The following is a 20,269-nucleotide window of genomic DNA, read 5'->3' on the forward strand; positions in this document are numbered from 1 at the left end:
TCTAGCAGTCCATGCAAAACGCTAATACTGCAGGAACAGGGAAGTACACCATATACAAATGATGAGATCTACACCATTCATAGAAGAGTTTATACCTGAGAGCACAGAAAGACTGTGTAATAGGGACTTTGTGTTCCCACCCGCATTTCAGTGAGTGGGAGCATCCAGGCACCTGTTAAGTGCACAAAAGTGTGATGCTGTGTTCAGTTACAGGATCAACAACTACAGATTAGCCATGACCTGACCTTGTTATTTACTTTGTTTCCTATATTATGGTACTTGGTTAAGATTAAACAGAGTCTAACATAGTAAGCTAGCTAGGAACAGTTCCTCAACATGCATAGGGCTGCTTGGCTACCTAGCAGACTCAACAGTGCTTTAGCTGATCTAGTCCCATTAATCAGGACAGTGAGCCCAAGCTCAAGTAATACTCAGCCGAGATAAGGGAAGAAATAGAGGTAAATCAAACTCTGGCATGTTATCTGAGTCCAACTAACTTTATAAGCTCAGTGGCAATGTTAGTGTGAACACTCAACCATGCTAGCAATATGCATTTTCCAGGAGTAAAAAAACATTTGCTGTTTCTTTCTCAGCACTTGATGAGACATAAATCAGGCTAGAATGTTTGTTAAAGGAAGAGGCAACATGATTGACAGTTCAATGTAGATGCTGCTTTCTCTTGATTGGTCACACACACACACACGCACACGCACACACACACGCACACGCACACGCACACGCACACGCACGCACGCACGCACGCACACACACACACACACACACACACACACACACACACACACACACACACACACACACACACACACACACACACACACACACACACACACACACAAGCATCCGCGCGCGCGCACAAAGGTAATCAAGTGTATGGAGGATGCGCCCTGCGTCACGGGATAAAATGAAATGCTTACAATTGCCTTTAGCGTTGGTAGTCTGAATCTTGTGTGGAAAGCTTCTGTTGCTTAGAAAGAGTCTAGCAGAGCACGTCTAAACTTAATTTAGAAGTAAAACAAGGGGCGCTAAACCACAATTTAATAGCCACTGGTATGGAATCAAGCTTAAAAGCGTTTTTTTTCGATATTACTTCTGACAAGCAAACATTTGGGCCTTCACAGGTGGACAAACGTACTTATATTCCAAAAATACTTTAACGCCACGGATACAAGGAAACACCTTTACAACTTATAGCCATGTATCGAGCTTTCTGGGATACAATATTTCTGCTAAGTGGTGAGTCAATGTTTCCTGTTAGTCTTTGTGCTTGCTGTGTGTTTATGTGTATGTATGTATAAACTGGCAGAGAGGTTAAGCTAATTTGTGAAACATAGCCTATACGTTGTCAGTTTAATGCAAGGATACACTACAAGTTTAAACTGAGTTTAAGATGTTTGTGCACCTGGTATCTATGGGTCCATGCAGTACACCAAACACTAGAGTCATGCCCTATTTCAGATCTCCAAGTGTTTCCCCACGCTCATGTTAAGCACCAATTGTCATTTATTATGCAAATCTAAGGGGAAGGACCCCAACCGCTGTATTGAATTTGTAGGGGATATATTTTCCTACTCTCATTTACTTCATATTGTTAAACAAGCTTTTTTTAATTTCCATGTTTTGCTGATGGTATTAGATGTGTCTTGTGTAAATGGGGTCATCCTTCTGTCATTCCTGCAGCTGATGCATCTATTAACATTGTAAAGAAGGCGTTGATGCACAGATTTCAACTATGTATAACCCCATATCTTGAGTCATGCTAATGTGAGTCAGAAGGCACAGCCTAGTCTTATTCGATTAGAAAAGTGTTCTACATGCTAGAACAGAATACTGATGGCAGATTTAAGATTCATACATTTCAGTACATATATCAATTGTATTTATCTCTGATCCAAACAATAGTTTGACCTCTCATTGAGTGAAACAGGACAGAGAATACTTTGTTTTATAAACCATAATGTAATTTGTCTAGTATATGTTGTTTTTCAGAATTTTTAAATGGGTTAAAAATGGATATTGTTAAAACGTAAAGTACAGTACCTTTCTTGGTAAGACTAATCCTGCTCTAGTAGGCATATAGTCACCAGGAACACTGGTCTCAACAACTCATGTTAGGAAAATGTATTTAATCTTGGCTGGAAAAATGTTACCCCAAGCTTGATCAGGATAAAGCAATTATTGAAAGTGATTGAGTGGAAAACTGGAAATTTGAGAAGCATAAATGTTTCATTTTATTTAACAATCAACCTGTATTAATTTAATCATCATGGGATTGTTTTGGTCAAACACCAGTTAAAGATGCCTAATGGAGTAACTGGTCAAAGCTGAGTGTTACTCAGTTCAAATAATTTATATTGGTATGTATGGTCAATGTCAGAATTTCTATCAGGTAAATTAGCATAGAGAAGTAAACCATGTAGCTGGTTTGGTTGATAATGAATTTGAGAAGCCACAGTTCAGCACAAATTGAAACAATGATTATGAAAAGCAATTTGGGTATTTTGGATCTGTTGCATGTGTACTGACAATTATTGTATCATGTGAAACTGTTCTGGTTTAAAGTGGGTTTTTGAATTTATTGTGCACTTATTTTATTGATGAAACGTGTGATTTTTTCAAACACGTGATTTAGTAATCTTAGTGATTTAGTTAAAGTGTAGGATAAAGTTTAGTTATTATTTAGTTATTTATTTATTTGGTTTAAGTGTATTTAATTAATCAAACTAAAATAAAAGTGTGCATCATGTTGGAGAAAAATAGTAGGTCTACTGTACTGCTGAGAAGGTTGGCACATGATATAAAACTTGCGGCACTCAACAGTGTAGGACTTAAAGCACTGGGAGAATTCTACTTTTTTACCCTGTAGTTTTCAGTGAAATTGCTATAATTTCTGTTGATCGAAGTGATCTTTGGTTGTTGTTTTTTTTTGGTTCTTGGTGTTCGTGCTGAAAAATGTCAAATACATTTCATGGTTGTTTTGTAGGCTATTTATTTACATACAGCCAGGTGCAGGAAAATTCTACTTTAGCAACACCAAGCATGGTGATGATTCCCACCACAACCACCACTACAACTGTTTTCAACACAACAGCAGTGTCAAATACTACTGATAAGAAAAGTAAGTTTTGGTTTTGTTAATTTAATTAACGATTTTGTGGGGTCTAGTCATGTGAAAAGTGGAGATATTTATAAATGTATAAATTCTACATGAACTGCACTCGAGTATACACTAGATACACTAGAGAGGAAAATAACATGGGAGTAGCGTTTCTGGTTTCTCAAAGGGGATTGTTGGCACGTTGGACCATGTTGTCGCTTTACGACTCCACCTATTGGGCTTGTTCCCAGGTGGTTCTTGTAGATCTGCATTTTAACAGTTTGGATCAGTCAAAAAGAGAGTGATTGCTCTTCTAGACCAGCTTTATTACAGTCTGACAACAAAATTAGTGTAAAAATAGAAATCTCAAAAGCTGTTTTATTGATCTAAGATATCTACACAGTGACATTTAGAAACATCCTTGTTTTATATGGACTATTCATATTCTATTTAAATTTATAATGCATGTGACAGTGGTTGTCCTTTATTTGCATCCTGGCTACAGAGTTCCTAGTAGCAGCAGTCCACTCTCACTTTGCTGACTGTCCTGAATCCCACAGCCATTTCTGCTTCCATGGCACATGCCGCTTTCTCATCCTGGAGGAGACACCAGCATGTGTGTGAGTGTACAAATGCATCACATTACTGTAATTATACAGATACGCGTTATATACATCTTGGATATAAAAATGTAAGCATAGATTTGCAGTAGTGTGAGAGGCCCTGCAAAACACTTGAGGATTTTGCAAAGGCCATCTATGAAACAGATCCTGATGATACTTGAGAACCATATTTAAATTGGCATTAATTATATTACAAAATAACAATTTAGTTTAGACATGGATTTAGAAATATGGGTACAGATGTTAGCAAAGTAAGACTTTGTAAATATTTGGAATGGTGATACTTGGATTTCCAGAACATGCACATAATCTAGTTATCTACTAATAATGGTAGTGTTTAATAATAACTATTTTTGCAGTAACACGTGAAACTATATAAACATTTGACTCCACACTGACCCCAAAAAGCAAACTGTGAGTAATACAGTTTCCCCATAACTATGGCTGTGTCTGCAGCTCTAATACACTGACGTCAGACTATGGCTGAGTCATGACTGAATTCCTGTCTAAAATCTTTTTAGTAAGCTGTCTGTGTTTGGTCAAATGTGTATTGTTTTTGACTAAATGACCTACTGTTGACTTAATACACAGACAAAAATTTGTTTAAGTAGCACAAGTATATCACTGTCATGTGCATAAATGTATATTATCCCCTATTTTACCTCTGCATTTGAAAGACATGAATAATCATCAGAGTTGATTCACACACTACACAGTAAATTTATCAATAAATAAGTGATACTAATTAAACGGATTAAAATGTCAAAATATGTAGATAATAAAAAGACTTTTTGTGCTTTTGACCTAGTTAGTGGTAATTTTGTGATGATTTTTAAAATTGCCAGTCAGTAATAATATCGCTCCAGAATCATTGCCACTGTTCATGTTTGTTCATGGGAGTTGGTGTCATGTCTGTGTGATCCCAACGTTATTATACATATGCATAGTACAGTTGTTTTTCTGGGGTCTTGCCCTAGTTACTTGTACACACTGGCTCATAAAACGATATGTTTGGCTCTGTATGTTTATCTTTCCGAATATATTATGACTACATTCTGTGTGTGTGTGTGTGTGTGTGTGTGTGTGTGTGTGTAATGAAAAGACTATAATCTATCGGGTGAAAGTCTATGGAATATTTGATTGATTTTACTTTAAATACATGTTCTAGTACTTGCCTGATAACTGTGTTTTGTCGTTTTATGGGGGTAGGTGTCACCCAGGCTTCATAGGTATGCGTTGTGAGCATGCAGACCTGCTGGCAGTGGTGGCAACCAACCAAAGGCAGCAGACCTTGGCCACCATATTGATGCTGTGCATATTGGGCAGTGTCCTGCTTGTACTACTTTGCACATTAATAAAGTATGGATTATATCTGCAGTATCAAAAAATATTTATTTATTTTTAGACACTGTAATACACACTCCATATACTGTATACATGAAATACTGGTTGTGAGTAAGGTCATCATGCTCAGACCAGCACAATATGAAAAGCTTGAACTCGGGAGGATCGAATTTGTGACTTTTTATCTAATATCTCTCTAGCTGTTGGTGGAGGCGGAGCAGATGGAGGCGAGGACCTAAGCTTTCCTGTCTGTCAAAGAAACCAAATGGCATCGTAAAGAGTGGGACGTCCTGCTGTCACTCAGAGACTGGTATATATTTTGTTGGAGCTACTAAACTGCTATGGCCGCTAATCTTACCCACAAACATGCCACACTTCCTTTTGTGTTAATTTGCTAGTTGAAAAACACTTTTACATTTATGGCACTTATCCAGAGTGATACAAAGTGCTTTGAAGTCTTGAATACATTAACACTGGTTCATTCATTCATTTTCTACCGCTTATCCAAACTTCTCGGGTCACGGGGAGCCTGTGCCTATCTCAGGCATCATCGGGCATCGAGGCAGGATACACACTGGACGGAGTGCCAACCCATTGCACAATATCATTCACACACACACACACTACGGACAATTTTCCAGAGATGCCAATCAACCTACCATGCATATCTTTGGACCGGGGGAGGAAACCGGAGTACCCGGAGGAAACCCCTGAGGCACGGGGGAGAACATGCAAACTCCACACACACAAGGCGGAGGCGGGAATCGAACCCTCAACCCTGGAGGTGTCAGGCGAACGTGCTAACCACTAAGCCACCGTGCCCCCAACACTGGTTCACTAGGTTACAAATGTGGGATACTATCAGTCAAAAACTGTTCTCTTTCTTTCTTTAAAAAATAAATAAATATACACATAAAACTGACAGGGAAAATAATTGCTAGTTGATAACATAATTGACCGTATCAGGGAGAGGTAGGTTGTCATCCATTGTTTGACTATAGGGACTTAGCAGTTCGGACATGTAGGGGTAGTTCATTCTCATTGTGTAACTAACCTTTGTAGTGGATTAATAGGTTAACAATACCTGAAATTCTGTTTGTGATATCCCATGCTGATGCCTAAAAAATGACAGAATTACAATGAATAAATAAATGAATTTACTTCTAATACTTTATTTAATTTAATAATAATATATTTACTCACAAATATTTATATTCTAAATGTTTTGGATAATGTCGAGAAATGATGTTGAACCTCTAAATTTCGATGCACACTTATTTAGTCTGTGAAGGAAACACAATAATTAGGTAATTGGACATGGAATTTTGGGAATTTGGTCAGTAACTGCAGGAGAAAGCATTGCTAGTTTGGTCACAGTGTGTGTTGTTAGTGGACCCGACAAGCTTTTAATCAGATTTGTTAACAGGATGGTTGCTCATATTTTATTAGCCTTCTCATACGATTGTCAAACTGGGACAGATTTCTACATTTTTTGATGACACCTTTCTATTGTTTAATGTTTTTCTTTTGACATGATTTTCCATCTACTCTTTTGTTTTACCATCTGAAAATGTTCAATATGAACTGCTGTCAATGTACAGTATGTGCAAGGTAACTGAATTTACTTGGTGGAATTTAGAGTACTGGCTTTTTAAAATTCCTACTGATTTTTAAATTGCTTTTGTCTGTCTGTTTTTCTGCAGTGGTTTGAAATTGAGTGCTCTTGGTGTACCTTTGTTCTCCGTTTTGCTACCTGAAGCCCCATGGATTATCGCTGGATTAATCTACTGACTCATGTCAGCATGCTGAGAACCAAACCAGATGTGGAATTCAGAACTTATACTCACTGGAAGTAAACTTATCCATTAATTTTTTAGATTTTGTGGAATATAAAACTAAAATGATGGAAGATGGTTGATTTCCCAACAGAGATATTGATCTCCTGGACTTCCATACCCTTGTGTGAGAACAGATTACAGGAATGAAGATCCAGTCAGACTTAAGTGACTTTTTTGTGAGAAAAGCCCAGCAGTGAAAGAGTAATGGACTAGTGCTTAAGACCTACTCAGCTGGATGTGAACAGTAAGATTGAGATTCAGAACTTGGGGACAAAAAGATTCGAGTTAATGTGTTCAGGATGCTTGGACATTCTCAAGACACTGAGATCTCGCACTATATCACAACAGGATAAGAGGAATAGTTTCATTTTTCAAATCACGGAAAGCTTAAAGAAAACTAACAAACTGTTTGTGGCATGTGACACCAAAAGACAGTACTTGTCAAAGGTTTGGATGCACCTACTTGTAGAAAGATTTTGCTTGATTTTTCACATTAGGAAAGTCCAAACTATAAAATATGCTTTGAAATTTTACAGGGAACAAGAAGTGCTAAATAACTAATTAACTAAGTAAATTATGTGAACAAAAAGTAAATAATTATTAACAATCTTCATGAAAAATCTGTAAAGTGTTTGGCTACTTTCCTAAAGTTCCCAGGTATTGAGCAGTTTCCGGTTGTAGTTTCTATGTTTTAAATGAAAACTATTTATTTTGTTGCAAATTTCAATCATATGCATTTAGAAAATCTTTTTTAAGATCATCAAGGACAGTTAAATGTGTCCAAACTTTTGGCATGTGGTGGATGAGAGAGAATTTTAAATGTTTTATTTATTCAGAAGTGTCACACAATTAATGGTTCTAAGAATGGAAAAAAAGCTTAGCTATCTTGGATCTTAAATGATGATGATCGTTGATGCTGATAATAATAGATGAAGAAAATGTGTACACTAAATATTCCAAGGTATATTAATGTATTCAATAGCCATGATATCTTTAACGATTTATAGTCAATGGCAGGCTTCTGAGGAAAACACTTGACTCCAGAGAGTATTTTTTTGCTTATGTTCTTTATTATTGCTGCACTTGAGATGTACTTCTTCACAGATTCTTTTTAGTAACATAAGCATGCATACTCACCTGATACACCTAGTGGAGAGATCATTTTTACGAGGTTTTTAACACCACTGGAGAAGTTCTAAAATCAGAATCACAACACTTGTATGGTTTTGGCAATAATTATTTTAATATTTCAAAATTGGGTGTGCACAAGTGTGTTTAAATATTCACTATACACTGTTGCACTGCGATCATGTGATTGATAACTACTTATATATCTGCACACTTACCCCATACAGTAACTAAATCAGACACTGAATTGTGTTAAACAGGCTCTGCCTTTATACGGGTCTGATTTTTGATTAAAAAGTATGTAGATATATTTGTGACAATGCCACTAAATTCACTTCACAAAGCACTATGTACATTTTCACATTTCCAAATATAGTCCACACACATGTTCACACTCAACTATGTATGCACGTACAGACAATAACGATGGCTTTGTTCCTGATGTAAACCTCATTTCCGTTTATAGCAAATGAATTCAAAATGTTTTAAACCTTGTTGAACTTTATCTATGTTGTCTTCTTCATCCTAAAGCTATTTGCCATTGTTCTTATGTAAATGTATGGTAACATGGTGCGTCTAGATACTGGTGAAACCCTGATGCTGTGTCGAGAGTTATTCAGTCATCAGTGATCCCTATCAGCTGATCACTCAAACAATAGATCCTGCTTTATGCACAAGATGATCTAAAATTAGCACTAGATTTACATTACTGTAGTAGTTCACAGTTTAACGGAAAATTGACTGTATAAGACTTCATCCAAATGACTGAGTGAGAGAGTGTCGCTGGCATTGAGCACTTTATGTAACGGATGTCACTTAAAAACTGATTGCACTGGCAAATCCCTTGAACTGACTTGATTTGTTAACTGGAGAGAAAAAAAAATCGAAGAAACCGAGTAAGTAAAAAAAAAAAAGGAAAAAACAGAAAAAATGTTATATATAATCACTTTTGCTAATATGGGAAATTAATTGGATATGGGGGGAATGTGGTTGCAAGCAAATGAATAATTGTGCTAGATGATGTAAGACTCATCTGCTTTGTGACTCTGGAATATATTTGACATGCCTTATTTAATCTTCAAAATATGGTGGTTTGACATTAATTTTGTTAGCCAGTATTTAAAATACAAACCGAAGACACAATGTTGTTCATATCATTCTTTTTTGTCCATTCTTTGTAAAATCACATGTTGCTGTCAGCTTTTTTTTCTTCACTGTACATTACCCAGTGCTATAATGTCAATATTTAATTTCATCATGCACATTTGTTTGGTCTTAGATATGCCAGGATTATAAATAGCTGTGTTCCTGGATAACTGTGCTTTTGATTTTCATTGATTACACGATTTAAATGTTTTTTTCATTGACTACAAATTTAGTTGTTGCAATATTCAGCCACGTCATATTTCCATGTTCTTTACCTCTGTATGGATTCCTCTTTCACTTAAAGTTAAAATGCAGAAAGATTTACTGACTTGGTGTCGTTTTGTTTCAAATAATTTTGGCAGTAAGTTAACTTATTTGAACTTATTTTTACCACTCATATGACACTTTACATAGCCGTTTGCTCTGCTGTGGCCGCATCCCAGCAATCTATCACCCATAGGACAGACTTATTATTTTGCACTTTGAGTCATTTGTATGCATCTTAGTCTTTATTTCAACCTAAGCATTTCCTAATTTCTTCTCTTGAATACTTTTGTTTATATTTAAATGTAACCTGTTTTGGTTTTTTTGGACACCAGTCTTGTATTTTTATTCTCTGTACCCCATCGTACCATCATTACACCCCCATTAGTGCTAGACAGGGAAGACGAACTAGATCCTGATATGCCGCTACTGCTTTGGCTTTTCTTCCCCTCTGGACTGAACTCGCTCATCCTTATGCTTCTATCTGGACTTTCTGCCTTTGTGGCTCAACTTCTGCTGCTTTGGATGGTCCCACATGTATATCATAAACATTACATTTACCAAAAAACAGTATCGTTAAGTTTCAACTTGATTTAATATGTATACACTGTAGATGTGAACCTAAGAATGTATGTTTGCCTGTACTCTTCTACACCCATATAACGTAAGGACTTAAGCTCTGGTGTGTCCTACAAAACAAAAGGTTACCCTTTTTGAGTCCGGTTCTTTCAAGTTTTCTTCCTCATATCCCATTTAATTTTTCCTAGTCAATGTTCCCTCTGGCTTGCTCAATCAGGATCGAAATCTACTTTCAGGTTGCTGTAGGGTTACATTGTGCCAGTGTCTTTACACATAAAACTTAGTTGAATTGAAGCAGTTTCAGTCTCTTTCATAATCGGTTTCAGTACTTTTAATTTCAGTTCTCCGTTGGCGTGATTTAACAAACCACTTTGTTCATATGCATAATAAACATTAGTGTAATCTGAACTGTTTCAGACTTTCTATCTTACAGAAAAATAAAATCATATCCATTTTTCCCCTCTACATCTACCATTATACAAATATTGAATAAACATTTACTGTTATTTCTGATAATTAAAAATTTGTCATGACACAAGATTCCAAGTATAAAGAAAGGAGTCTGCACATAGTGCATCTCACTGAATGTGTACCTGACAAAAGGATTTACTTGACTATTTACTTGATCTTTGGAAAGGGAATTTAAAGAAAAATGCATGAACACAATTTATATTATTTAATGATCCCAGCAGCTATGTAAACTGTTTTAATAAGTTTCCTGTAATAGTCGGGCTGGTAGCTCATCTAGGCTCTGTAATCGATGCTGTGGGGGAACATCCAGATGTTTCTGGAGTCCATGCCTATCTAGCAGATAACCTCGGATACCTAATGCTCGAGAGGTGAGGTAGTCATTTATGTAGTGGTCCCCAACATGGACTACGTATTTGGCTGGCACCCCAGACTTTTTCAGGGCTTGGGCAAAAATATCTGGGTCTGGTTTGGCCACAGCAGCATCCTCTGAAGTCAGCAAAAATGAGAAATGGGTTCGGAGGCCACATCCTTGAAGGATTCCTTCTAGGCGCCTGTCAAAATTGGACACTACCCCCTGCTTCAATCCCAGAGCTGTGCAGGATTTTAGGGTAGAATTTGAGTCTGGGAACACCTGAAGACAAACTCAAATAATTAATTGCTTCATGTACAAGATCTGATGTTTGTGAATGAAAAGTGAGATGAATCAATCAGAAAGTGAATGATTAATGTATTCCGTTTCGTCACATTAAAACTGATAATTTGTCAAATGAAAAGATTAATAAAATTACTGATTTTGAAATGAAGGAAAACACAAGCAAAGCATTAATTAAATTCCAAAGCAGACAGCAGTGACAATAATTAACTACTCAAATAATTTAAAAAAAGAAATGAGGAGGAAGTTTGTTGGCAATCTCTTACCTCCCAGTTCTCTGGACCTGAAAAATTATAGTAAAGATTGTTTGCAAGTGTGGCAAGCAAATCAGGATCCTGCACCCCACACTGGGAGAAGGTGCTCTTCACCAAACTTGTCCACCACAGCTGGCCATTCATACCCTGAGCGACACCATAGTTAGGGTACAAACGTGAGTGCTGCTGGTAAGCTTCCCTGAATGCCTTCTCTAACTGCATGGCTGGTAAATTCAGTCCAACACGCTTGGCCTCATTATAGTACTGCTCTCCCACAGAGCGGCGCACCTTCAGAAGAGTGTCTTTTATATCCCATAAAACCCAACGTACTGGCAGTCGCATGGTCCTGCAAAACACAATATAATATTCTTAAGCACATTACTGACCACGGAAATAAAATCTCATTATAGTACACAATGCTCCCCGAGGTCCATCACTAGTAGTCTCTTGTCCTGCTGTCAGTGACCATGATTTTCATTTGTTCTTTTCAAATGTCACTGCCATTAAAAAGCAAGCAAATAAGGCTTACGATGCCAAATATACACTCACAGTCCACTTTATTAGGAACACCTGTACAGTACATATGCAGGTTCATGCAGTTATATAATCATCCAGTCATATGACAGCAGATCAATGGCAAGAGTTTCAGGTAATGTTCACATCAGACAGCAGAGTGGGGTTAAAGTGTGATCTCTGTGATTTAACTGTGAGCTGTTTCAGAATTAAAGCTTTCAAAACAAGATCAAATTTTAAAATACTTCTGTTTCTGCTACCTATGAATATTCATTAACATAAGGCTGTTTATAGGCTACATACCCTCATAAACACGCCCCTCACTTTAGGCTAATCTGAATTCTGACAGAAAAATAAAGGCATTAATGTAAATTATCACACAAACAAGAAACTCACAGTCTGATGACACTTCAAGCGCAGGTTCTTCTTCGTGTTTATGGCATATAAGAGTTCATAAACAGTGCGCCCCCTAGCGGACTATAGTGCAATGAGCACAGAGGAGACCTGGGTATTAAAAATCACCTTCAATATGTTTTTACTTAGACGCTTGTGAAACATATTACTATAAGTTATTACCTTAATACCTTTATGTTAGTGAATTGATATGCAATTAAAATATAATAATTATCTGAAAAAAAAATATTTACTTAATAGGTGAAGAAAACCATCACATAACAAACACTTTTATTATGAACCAAAGTCTTGTTTATCTTCATTAATACAACACACATACAATAAGATTAAGTAACATGAAAAAATATCGATACATAAAGCACAGGCATTTGACAGGCTGCTGCTCTCAAACAAGTAAGATGTCGAAACAGATCTTCAGCTGAAGATAAACCCATCAATACACTGAATGGTTTTAGTATAAATGTTAGAAGAAATTAAATGCTACGAGAAAAACAAAACAAAAAACAAACAAACATCACCTACTTTAAATGAGGTTAGTCAAATTAAACTGCTATTTTTTTATTTGTTATTGTTTGTTGCAAATAAGTGGCACAAAACTTTTTGTTCAAAGCCAGAATTCCAGATTGCTCTTAGAAAAAAATAAATAAATAAAACTCTAGACAAAATAATATTCCATTTCTGTTTTTTTTATTTTTTATTTCTTAATTAACATATTTTTTATTTGTACTTTTAGGGTTTCCATCTGCTTCACCTTCCTGTATAATGATCGATACAGCAATAAATATTTTGAAGTTTAAGAATAAATCAGAGCACAATTCTCCATGGAATTATTGTTATTCACCATGGAATAACTGGGTCTTACATCAAATTAAAGAACATTAGAATTACCTTCTGTCAGACATTTCTGAAGAACTCAGCGATCCTGTTTTCTCTTTGCTAGAGACTCTGACGGACAAGCACTAGTCCTTGTTTGGCCTTGAGTCTGTGTGCTGGAGACTGACTGCTTGACAATTTGACTGTTAATGTCATTCTTCCGGATTTTCCTGGTAGTGTGGCGAAAGTTAGCAACGGCTGGTATAATATCATCAGCAGTCCAGTGGTGTCGAGACAGAGCATCCTCCACTTTAAAAGGACCATCTCGTGTGCGACGCACCTTGGTGCAGACTGCATTAGTGCGCAGTTCGAGCCCCACCTCGTGCACCAGTTTCCGAAGGAACTGCTGAGATTCATTCACACACTGAACCTCTGAAGCATTTACAAAACACAGAAAAACACAAAAAAGTGGTAAGGATAAAGACTTACTAGATATATCACTAGCAGAAAAATTATTTATTATTTCTAGTAATAAAAGTGGAAGAAAATTATCTTCAATTAATACTTCATTCTAATTTCTGTCTATTGCAATATCTCCCTCTATTGGTAAAAAAAAAAACTAATCTATAACAAATCTGTACAATATATTCTTTTAATGATGGAGCTTTTTCAAAGGAAAGACATTTATTTGTGTTATACGATAGTTATGTGGATGGTTCATGGATGCCTCACAACCCTTGGGAAAGCAAGTGAACAAAATAATTGTTTTTTTCCATATTGACTCTGTTAATACATGTAAAAATTATATTAAGCTTTTGTAAGACATCCTTACATTCTGTGTCAAGCTGTTGTTATTTTGCATTTATTACTAAAATTTTACTTAGTACAGGTAAACATGTCAAAATGATTGAACAGTAATCCCTGATACACTACAGATGTGGCAGCACGTCAGAGTAGAGGGCTGCATCGGGATTGGGCTCCCACGGGACCCGCGGGACCCAACGCAAATCTCATGGGAGCGGGCGGTTTCATTTTCGCAAGAAAATTTAGCGGGAGATCCGCGGGACCCGGTGGGACTTGGCGTGTAGCCTAATAATAAGAATGGAGTCAACACATGACGTTGAGAAGAAGATTTGTATTAGCATTAGTATTAATTTATCTTATTTAAATGCAATCATGTTTAATTCTGTTATTCTGGACATTAGCCTGAACTAATAATTAGTCTGATCATTTGTATACAATCAGAATTTTCACAAGCTCTCAAGAAAAAATACGCGGGAGTGGACACAAACATTGCGGGTGCGGGAGCGAGTGGAACACGCAGCTTGCGGGCGCGGGCAGTCCTGGTCAGAAATTCAGCGGGAGCAGGCAGGTGTGGGTTTATAAAAACAGTCCCGCGCAGGGCTCTACGTCAGAGCTCGTACCCCACAATCTCTAAGCTGGGCAAAACTACCCTCAATTGCTCAGCTGTATAAATTAGATAAAATGTAAGTTGCTCTGACCATAACCATTTGAAGGTAACAGCAAACTGCCACTGTTGGGCAATTAAGCAAGGCCCTTAATCCTCCGCTCTCCAGGGGCACTGTATCATAACTGAAAAATTCCACTGTGCAGTAATGTATGTGTGGTGATAAAGGTTTCTTCTTACCTAGTGTGAACAGAGGTGGTTTAAAGCAGAGACATCGCAACCCAGTTAAAATGGGAGGACTTTTATCCAGTGGACGTAACAGCCCCTTCACTGCAAGCTCATAAGCTTCCTGAGTGCTCAGGTCCACATGAGAATACCTGAGTAAAACAGAGATTTTTATGAGAAACATGAACTACATATACCAAAGGCAGTATTAAAACAAACTGAAAAGTAACTTTTGCACATCATTCAGCATTTTACTGATTATAGTGACTCACGTTATTAAAGCTTTCTGATTGGCTCCTTGGATCATGGCCAACACTCTATCTAGCTTGTCATTTGTAACATGATCTAATTTTAAAAAAAGACAAAAATAGGATGTCAATGGGTATAGCGGAACAGTTCAACATTAAATCAGATCAAAATTTCTGCTGGTTTCATTAACATCAACAGAATAACAATTAGTACCAAATGTGCTTCGCTCTATAACTCGTCCAGTATTAGTGAAATCATCTGTGGCTATCCCAAATTCCCCCTCCAGTGTGTATTCCTGGAATTAATACAACAAAACAAAACTCCACTATTTAAAATACAAGTTTACATGGAAAGTTTAATACATTTGTCAAAACTACTGGGTGTTGTCAGCAGAATGCAAAGAATACAATGACTATTCCATTTACATTCTACAAATAAGCTAGATAGGTTTACACAGACACAAATAATTTTACCTAGCTGATACTGAACACATATTAATGGAGTCAGACTTGATGCAAGCTAACAGTTAACAAATGGCATTGTGCATCATGGGCTGGAGAAACTCATTTAACCTTCTGTACATTTTTGGAGTGGTTTTTAAATCCCCTCACACATCTTTTCCATAACAATGTATAATACTAATGTTTACCCTGGTCACATGTGATCTGTACAGACTCTCTAGGGCAGTGTTTCCATTCCCCAGACCTAAAACTGGAAGAAAAATCAAACAAACATCGGACTAGCCTACAATAAAAAAAAGCATGAAAATATCCTGGTATAATAAATACATTCAATAAAAAAAGTCTTACCTAATACTCCTGAGGAAAATGCATCCAATCGATGGCCAACTCCAACACGGATCTTATGAAACCTCGGTCCTGTTACTGGACAAGGAGTTTGATCCTGTCATATACATTTTATGTATAAAAGTCTAGACAGAATTACGTATAAGTGACGTGAACTGGGTCTTACCCAGAGGATGATCAGCCAGAGCAGGCAGACTGGTCTTGGTGACAGTGAGTTGGCTGGAGCTGCTGCCGTCTCCACTAGGTAAAAGCTTAAACTGGACTGTACAGCGCGGTGGGGCCACAGGACACGAATTAACCGCTACAAAACATCAAAATGTACATGGATACCACAGAAAGAAATAAAGATGAAGAAAACAAATTGATTAGATTATTCAATGTGTATATTATGATGTTTAAACTCTAGGGATGTGGTAGCCTAATGGTTAAGGTATTGGGCTACCAATTGGAAGGTTGTGGGTTCGAATCCCACGTCCCCCAGGCTGCCGGGCCCCTGAGCAAGGCCCCTAACCCTCAACACGCTCAGTTGTGTAAAACGATATCAAATGTAAGTCACTCTTTATAAAGGTGTGTTAGCTGATGTAAATGTAGTGCTCACCTTTCAGTAGGTTCGTCTCTATAGTGTCTCTGACAAGTTTCCAGTGAACTCCTTGAGGTTTGTACACAGAGAACAGACCGTCTAATTTACGGAAGAGGCGTGAAGCTGGCGTAGACATTGCAACAGCTGTTCCTACGACATTAACTATTCTATGCTTACGAACTGAATAAAGTGAAACTCAAATCATTTACATCACACGCCACTAAGCAAGTCACACACAAACACAGCGTGTTTTCCTTCTTCGGCATTAAACATTGCTGCTGCTGTGAGCTTTAGACTGCCCTCTATGGGTCGGAGCAAAATGTCCTCCAGTCCTGCTGGGTGCAGCTTCCTGAACAGCTGACCTGCACATGCACATAACCATGCTGGTGAATCCATGGACAAAATAATCAACTGAGTAGCCAGTGCACTCGGATTTAAATGTTGTGGGGTCTCAAGCAGCCGGGCTGACTTTGAGGGCACGTTTCCATTTTGTACTGACCCTGTGTTCAGCTGGACTTGGAAATCCATCCTCATCATCCACCTTAAGGTTAGGTGTTTTGAAAGGGCTTTGCCATCCCAGATTGTTTCCCAACTGCCATGTCACAGCACTTACACACTTTATTACACTTATAAACAGGATTAAAATTTTAGTGTGGGTTCACATTGCAAACGTGTGTCATATGTTTTGGTTTACAAGACAGCATGCAAACATGCAAAACAACACACAGAGAAACAGAAGCACAGTTTCCCAGGAACCGTGAGAAGGAAATACTAAACTACAGCATGCTCTCTAGTACATGATACTATGCACTCAATACAACAGTTAATAATTAATAAGCAAAAACAAAGAAATCCCACTTGAGCTTTGCACTTTACTAACCTAAATAGCCTTACTATTTAATTAAATGTTACAGAAGAAATATCTTTAATATATTTTTAATGAAAATATATTTTTAATACAAACAAAAATACAAAGACTTTGAGGTAAACTGGTCATACTGTGTTTTATTTGGTTAGAAAAAATGCCCCATACATATAAATGTCCCTGAAAATCAACTACAGAGGGCAATTTCTTCTTCTTTGTCCTTCACATAGCTCTGTTCACATAGCTAGATATGGCCTTCTGACCTGAGAGAGATGGGCATAGTCAGGTCCAACACAGTATAACATAGCTAAATAATATACCATTTCAGGATATTATGGTATGAGTCATTTAGAAACACAGAAGCTGGAAAAAGTGTCATTTGGACACTCATGCATACATAAAAAAAAAGAAAAACAAAAGATTACACCATTAACATTTACAATTAATAATACTGAGCATAAATAATATGTTGCAAATACTTAAAAATGTCAAATTCCAAACTTCATACTACCATACTACTGTTATAAAGAACATGTGACTAAACACTTATGCAGTAACATTATTTGAATGTTACCTACCTACTGTACCTACCTACACACGCGCACACACAAACACACACACACACACACACACACACACACACACACACACACACACACACACACACACACACCACCAAGCTCACATTTACATATTGTATGTACATTAGAATTTTTGATTAGATGGGGATTTGTATATTTGTGCATTGTTCAATGTAGCAGATGTTCTTTCTCCTCCCTTACTGTAAGCTTATCACTAAGTCACCATAGTCTCAAGATTGTGTCTCACCTTCACCCCTGAGTGCAATAGTCTCGGTTAGTCACGGAAATTTCCATGATTTATGTTTGACCCCAGGGCTGCTATATAGGAAAAGATAATTAATTAGCAGACAACTGTTGATGTGACATCATTACAATTGTTCCAAAATAAGCCAGAGATACACCCGAGAATCACAAATTGCATGTGTTGGTTATGAATTTGGGTAACTGAACTAGGGAAATGTTGCTTGAAATTGGTAGAAAAAATGTTTTTTGTCTGGAAGACTGAATCTGCCTACAGCTGTACACAGATTTCCTTTCTCTCTGCTACACACCTTTGCTGTAAATTGTTCTTTTTATGCTGTTGCTCTTTATGTGTTTCATCTTGTTTTACATTATCAGGACTCAAGAACTTCATTTTATCTTCAGGAGCTGCGTCATCCTGATCAGCAAAACTGGGTTTAAAGTAAGAACACACCCTAAAAGTAGCTCCAGCACTTATACCATCCGTTATTCATCTCTTCTAAACAGCAGGTGTAGTATTTTGTCACCTGGATACGTTCTTGCACACAGGGGGAAAAGGTCTCAAGAGCTTTAACAAATAAGGTCTTTGGAGAACTTTAACACAAATCCATATGGTGACTATATGATTCTATAAAAAAATCAGTAATGGTCTGCATTCCCTTAGGAACCTTCTTCCTACGTTTGGCTAGATTCCAAGTAATGGGGAAATTAAAATACAAATTTCACAGAAGAAGATTCTTGTCCTGCAACGTAATTTGTTACATTTCATTTTTCTCCAATTTTTCAGTGTCATAAAGATTATATTTAAGTCATTCAATCTAATCATCATGTAACAGTTATTCACCCTAAGATAAGAATTACATTTTTGCTTGTCCCCTTAGTGTGGTTTGCAGACAGTAATTGATTTTTCTTTCAAAACAAATAGATTTTGCAGCTTACCAGCTTGCTTGATTATGCTTGGGTATGCAATGTGCAACACATACACATGCATATATACACACACTCAAACAGATGACTGCTCAGACTTAGAGAGAGATGATACAGTACTCAAAAAATATGCAGAGGGCAACAGGGCTCAGGTGTGATGAGTCAGTAATTATCCCTCTAGCGTGTCCCTATATACCTCCTTGTAAGTGTACACATATCTACTAGTATGTTTGGCCTTTTTTGATCTACTGCATACAAATGAACTCATTTGCCTGGGCCTGTATTTTACACAGTGTTGGATGTACAGTATCACGATGTTGGAGATGCAAACGTGAAATACAACACAGTGCCTCCAAATGCTGTAAATACAAGTCTTCTTCTATAAGTAACAGTTATCTTGCAGTTGAACAAAGAGGAGAAACAAACTCATGGCCTTATTGATTTAGTGACTTACTGTATGCTTGTAGGTTAAATACAGACTGTTTATGCACTTCATCAGCAAACTACTTCAAAATATCATATGACATTACATAAGCTTGTTTTAACTTGCCTGAAGGGTTAAATAAGTGATGTATTATTAGTGCATCCTAAAGTTTAGTTTGACTTTCTCAAATTTGATTTAGGCAGCAGTGGGTGTTGATAGCTGAATGTATTTATTTTTACCCGGTTAAGGAACAATGTAATAATGTGCAAGAAATGCATGCAGATGTTTACCTGTCATAGTAATGTTTTTACCGCTTGTCTGATTCTGGGAGGTTCCCTTGACAAAATGTTTAATTGGAGTTACCTGAAGTACATGTTCCCTAAACATTATGTGTAAATGTAATGCTAGTTGTTGTTTGTTAAATAAAATCATTTATTAGAATGGTTTGAACAAACCTTTTGAGAAGCTGTATTTCTATGTATTCTGTGTGTGCTTGGATTATAGCTAAAATTAGGCCTTCGAGTATGTCTGTGTGTATTTCAATGTGTGTTCTGTGAGAAGCATAATTGCTAGATTCAGAACATCCATTAGATGACTGATTAGTGTATTCATATGGGAAATTTAATCTGATGTATGATCCGTTTCGCACTGCCCCACTTTTTTTTAGCAGTAATTTATAATTGAGCATGACTGGGGAAGATTACACTTTTCTTTGTGTCAGAGGTACACAAGTAGGAGGGAGCTTTTGTGGAATGTAAATTGTGGATCTCGTTGGGAGCTGATTGAATAGCCAAATAAGCTTATTGTGCT

At 37.0% G+C, this 20,269-nt stretch overlaps 3 protein-coding genes across 5 annotated transcripts; 1 reads left to right on the top strand and 2 right to left on the bottom strand.

The window, feature by feature from the left end:
• Positions 1 to 764: 764 nt before the first annotated feature.
• tgfa (transforming growth factor, alpha) lies at positions 765 to 9,515 on the top strand. 2 transcript variants are annotated; one of them, XM_027146513.2, is made up of 7 exons: positions 765 to 879; positions 1,140 to 1,254; positions 3,002 to 3,136; positions 3,621 to 3,735; positions 4,948 to 5,097; positions 5,283 to 5,392; positions 6,786 to 9,515. In XM_027146513.2, exons 2-7 carry the CDS (start codon positions 1,215 to 1,217, stop codon positions 6,791 to 6,793), a joined length of 558 nt encoding a protein of 185 aa, XP_027002314.2. In that variant the 5' UTR covers positions 765 to 879; positions 1,140 to 1,214; the 3' UTR covers positions 6,794 to 9,515. The 2 variants fall into 2 exon arrangements, with proteins under 2 accessions (XP_027002314.2, XP_027002313.2); XM_027146512.2 differs by lacking the exon at positions 765 to 879 and having other exon boundaries at positions 886 to 1,254.
• Positions 9,516 to 10,353: 838 nt separating this feature from the next.
• hdhd3 (haloacid dehalogenase-like hydrolase domain containing 3) lies at positions 10,354 to 13,344 on the bottom strand. The gene is made up of 3 exons (XM_027146503.2): positions 13,230 to 13,344; positions 11,427 to 11,760; positions 10,354 to 11,139 (listed from the first exon to the last, which is right to left on the bottom strand). The coding sequence occupies exons 1-3, from the start codon at positions 13,241 to 13,243 to the stop codon at positions 10,744 to 10,746; spliced, it is 744 nt and encodes a 247-aa protein (XP_027002304.1). The 5' UTR covers positions 13,244 to 13,344; the 3' UTR covers positions 10,354 to 10,743.
• On the bottom strand, positions 12,603 to 16,683 carry trub2 (TruB pseudouridine (psi) synthase family member 2). Of its 2 annotated transcripts, XM_047813468.1 has the most exons (9): positions 16,441 to 16,683; positions 16,009 to 16,143; positions 15,846 to 15,920; positions 15,686 to 15,747; positions 15,250 to 15,331; positions 15,060 to 15,132; positions 14,803 to 14,939; positions 13,230 to 13,586; positions 12,603 to 13,096 (listed from the first exon to the last, which is right to left on the bottom strand). In XM_047813468.1, exons 1-8 carry the CDS (start codon positions 16,556 to 16,558, stop codon positions 13,255 to 13,257), a joined length of 1,014 nt encoding a protein of 337 aa, XP_047669424.1. In that variant the 5' UTR covers positions 16,559 to 16,683; the 3' UTR covers positions 12,603 to 13,096; positions 13,230 to 13,254. The 2 variants fall into 2 exon arrangements, with proteins under 2 accessions (XP_047669424.1, XP_047669423.1); XM_047813467.1 differs by having other exon boundaries at positions 12,603 to 13,586; positions 16,441 to 16,682.
• Between the last annotated feature and the right edge of the window lie 3,586 nt (positions 16,684 to 20,269).

This window comes from Tachysurus fulvidraco, chromosome 5 (assembly GCF_022655615.1).
Source record: "Tachysurus fulvidraco isolate hzauxx_2018 chromosome 5, HZAU_PFXX_2.0, whole genome shotgun sequence".
In the NCBI taxonomy this organism is placed as follows: Eukaryota; Metazoa; Chordata; class Actinopteri; order Siluriformes; family Bagridae; genus Tachysurus; species Tachysurus fulvidraco.

Coding starts and splice junctions, on each gene's coding strand:
- trub2 (XM_047813468.1), bottom strand. CDS start 16,558: ATGTCTACGCCAGCTTCACGCCTCTTCCGTAAATTAGACGGTCTGTTC. Junction 15,921..16,008: donor TCTGGCTGATCATCCTCTGG/GTAAGACCCAGT, acceptor CTCCTTGTCCAG/TAACAGGACCGAGGTTTCAT. Junction 15,133..15,249: donor TATAGAGCGAAGCACATTTG/GTACTAATTGTT, acceptor TTTTAAAATTAG/ATCATGTTACAAATGACAAG.
- hdhd3 (XM_027146503.2), bottom strand. Junction 11,140..11,426: donor CAGGTCCAGAGAACTGGGAG/GTAAGAGATTGC, acceptor GTTTGTCTTCAG/GTGTTCCCAGACTCAAATTC.
- tgfa (XM_027146513.2), top strand. CDS start 1,215: ATGTATCGAGCTTTCTGGGATACAATATTTCTGCTAAGTG. Junction 3,137..3,620: donor AAATACTACTGATAAGAAAA/GTAAGTTTTGGT, acceptor TCCTGGCTACAG/AGTTCCTAGTAGCAGCAGTC. Junction 3,736..4,947: donor GAGGAGACACCAGCATGTGT/GTGAGTGTACAA, acceptor TTATGGGGGTAG/GTGTCACCCAGGCTTCATAG.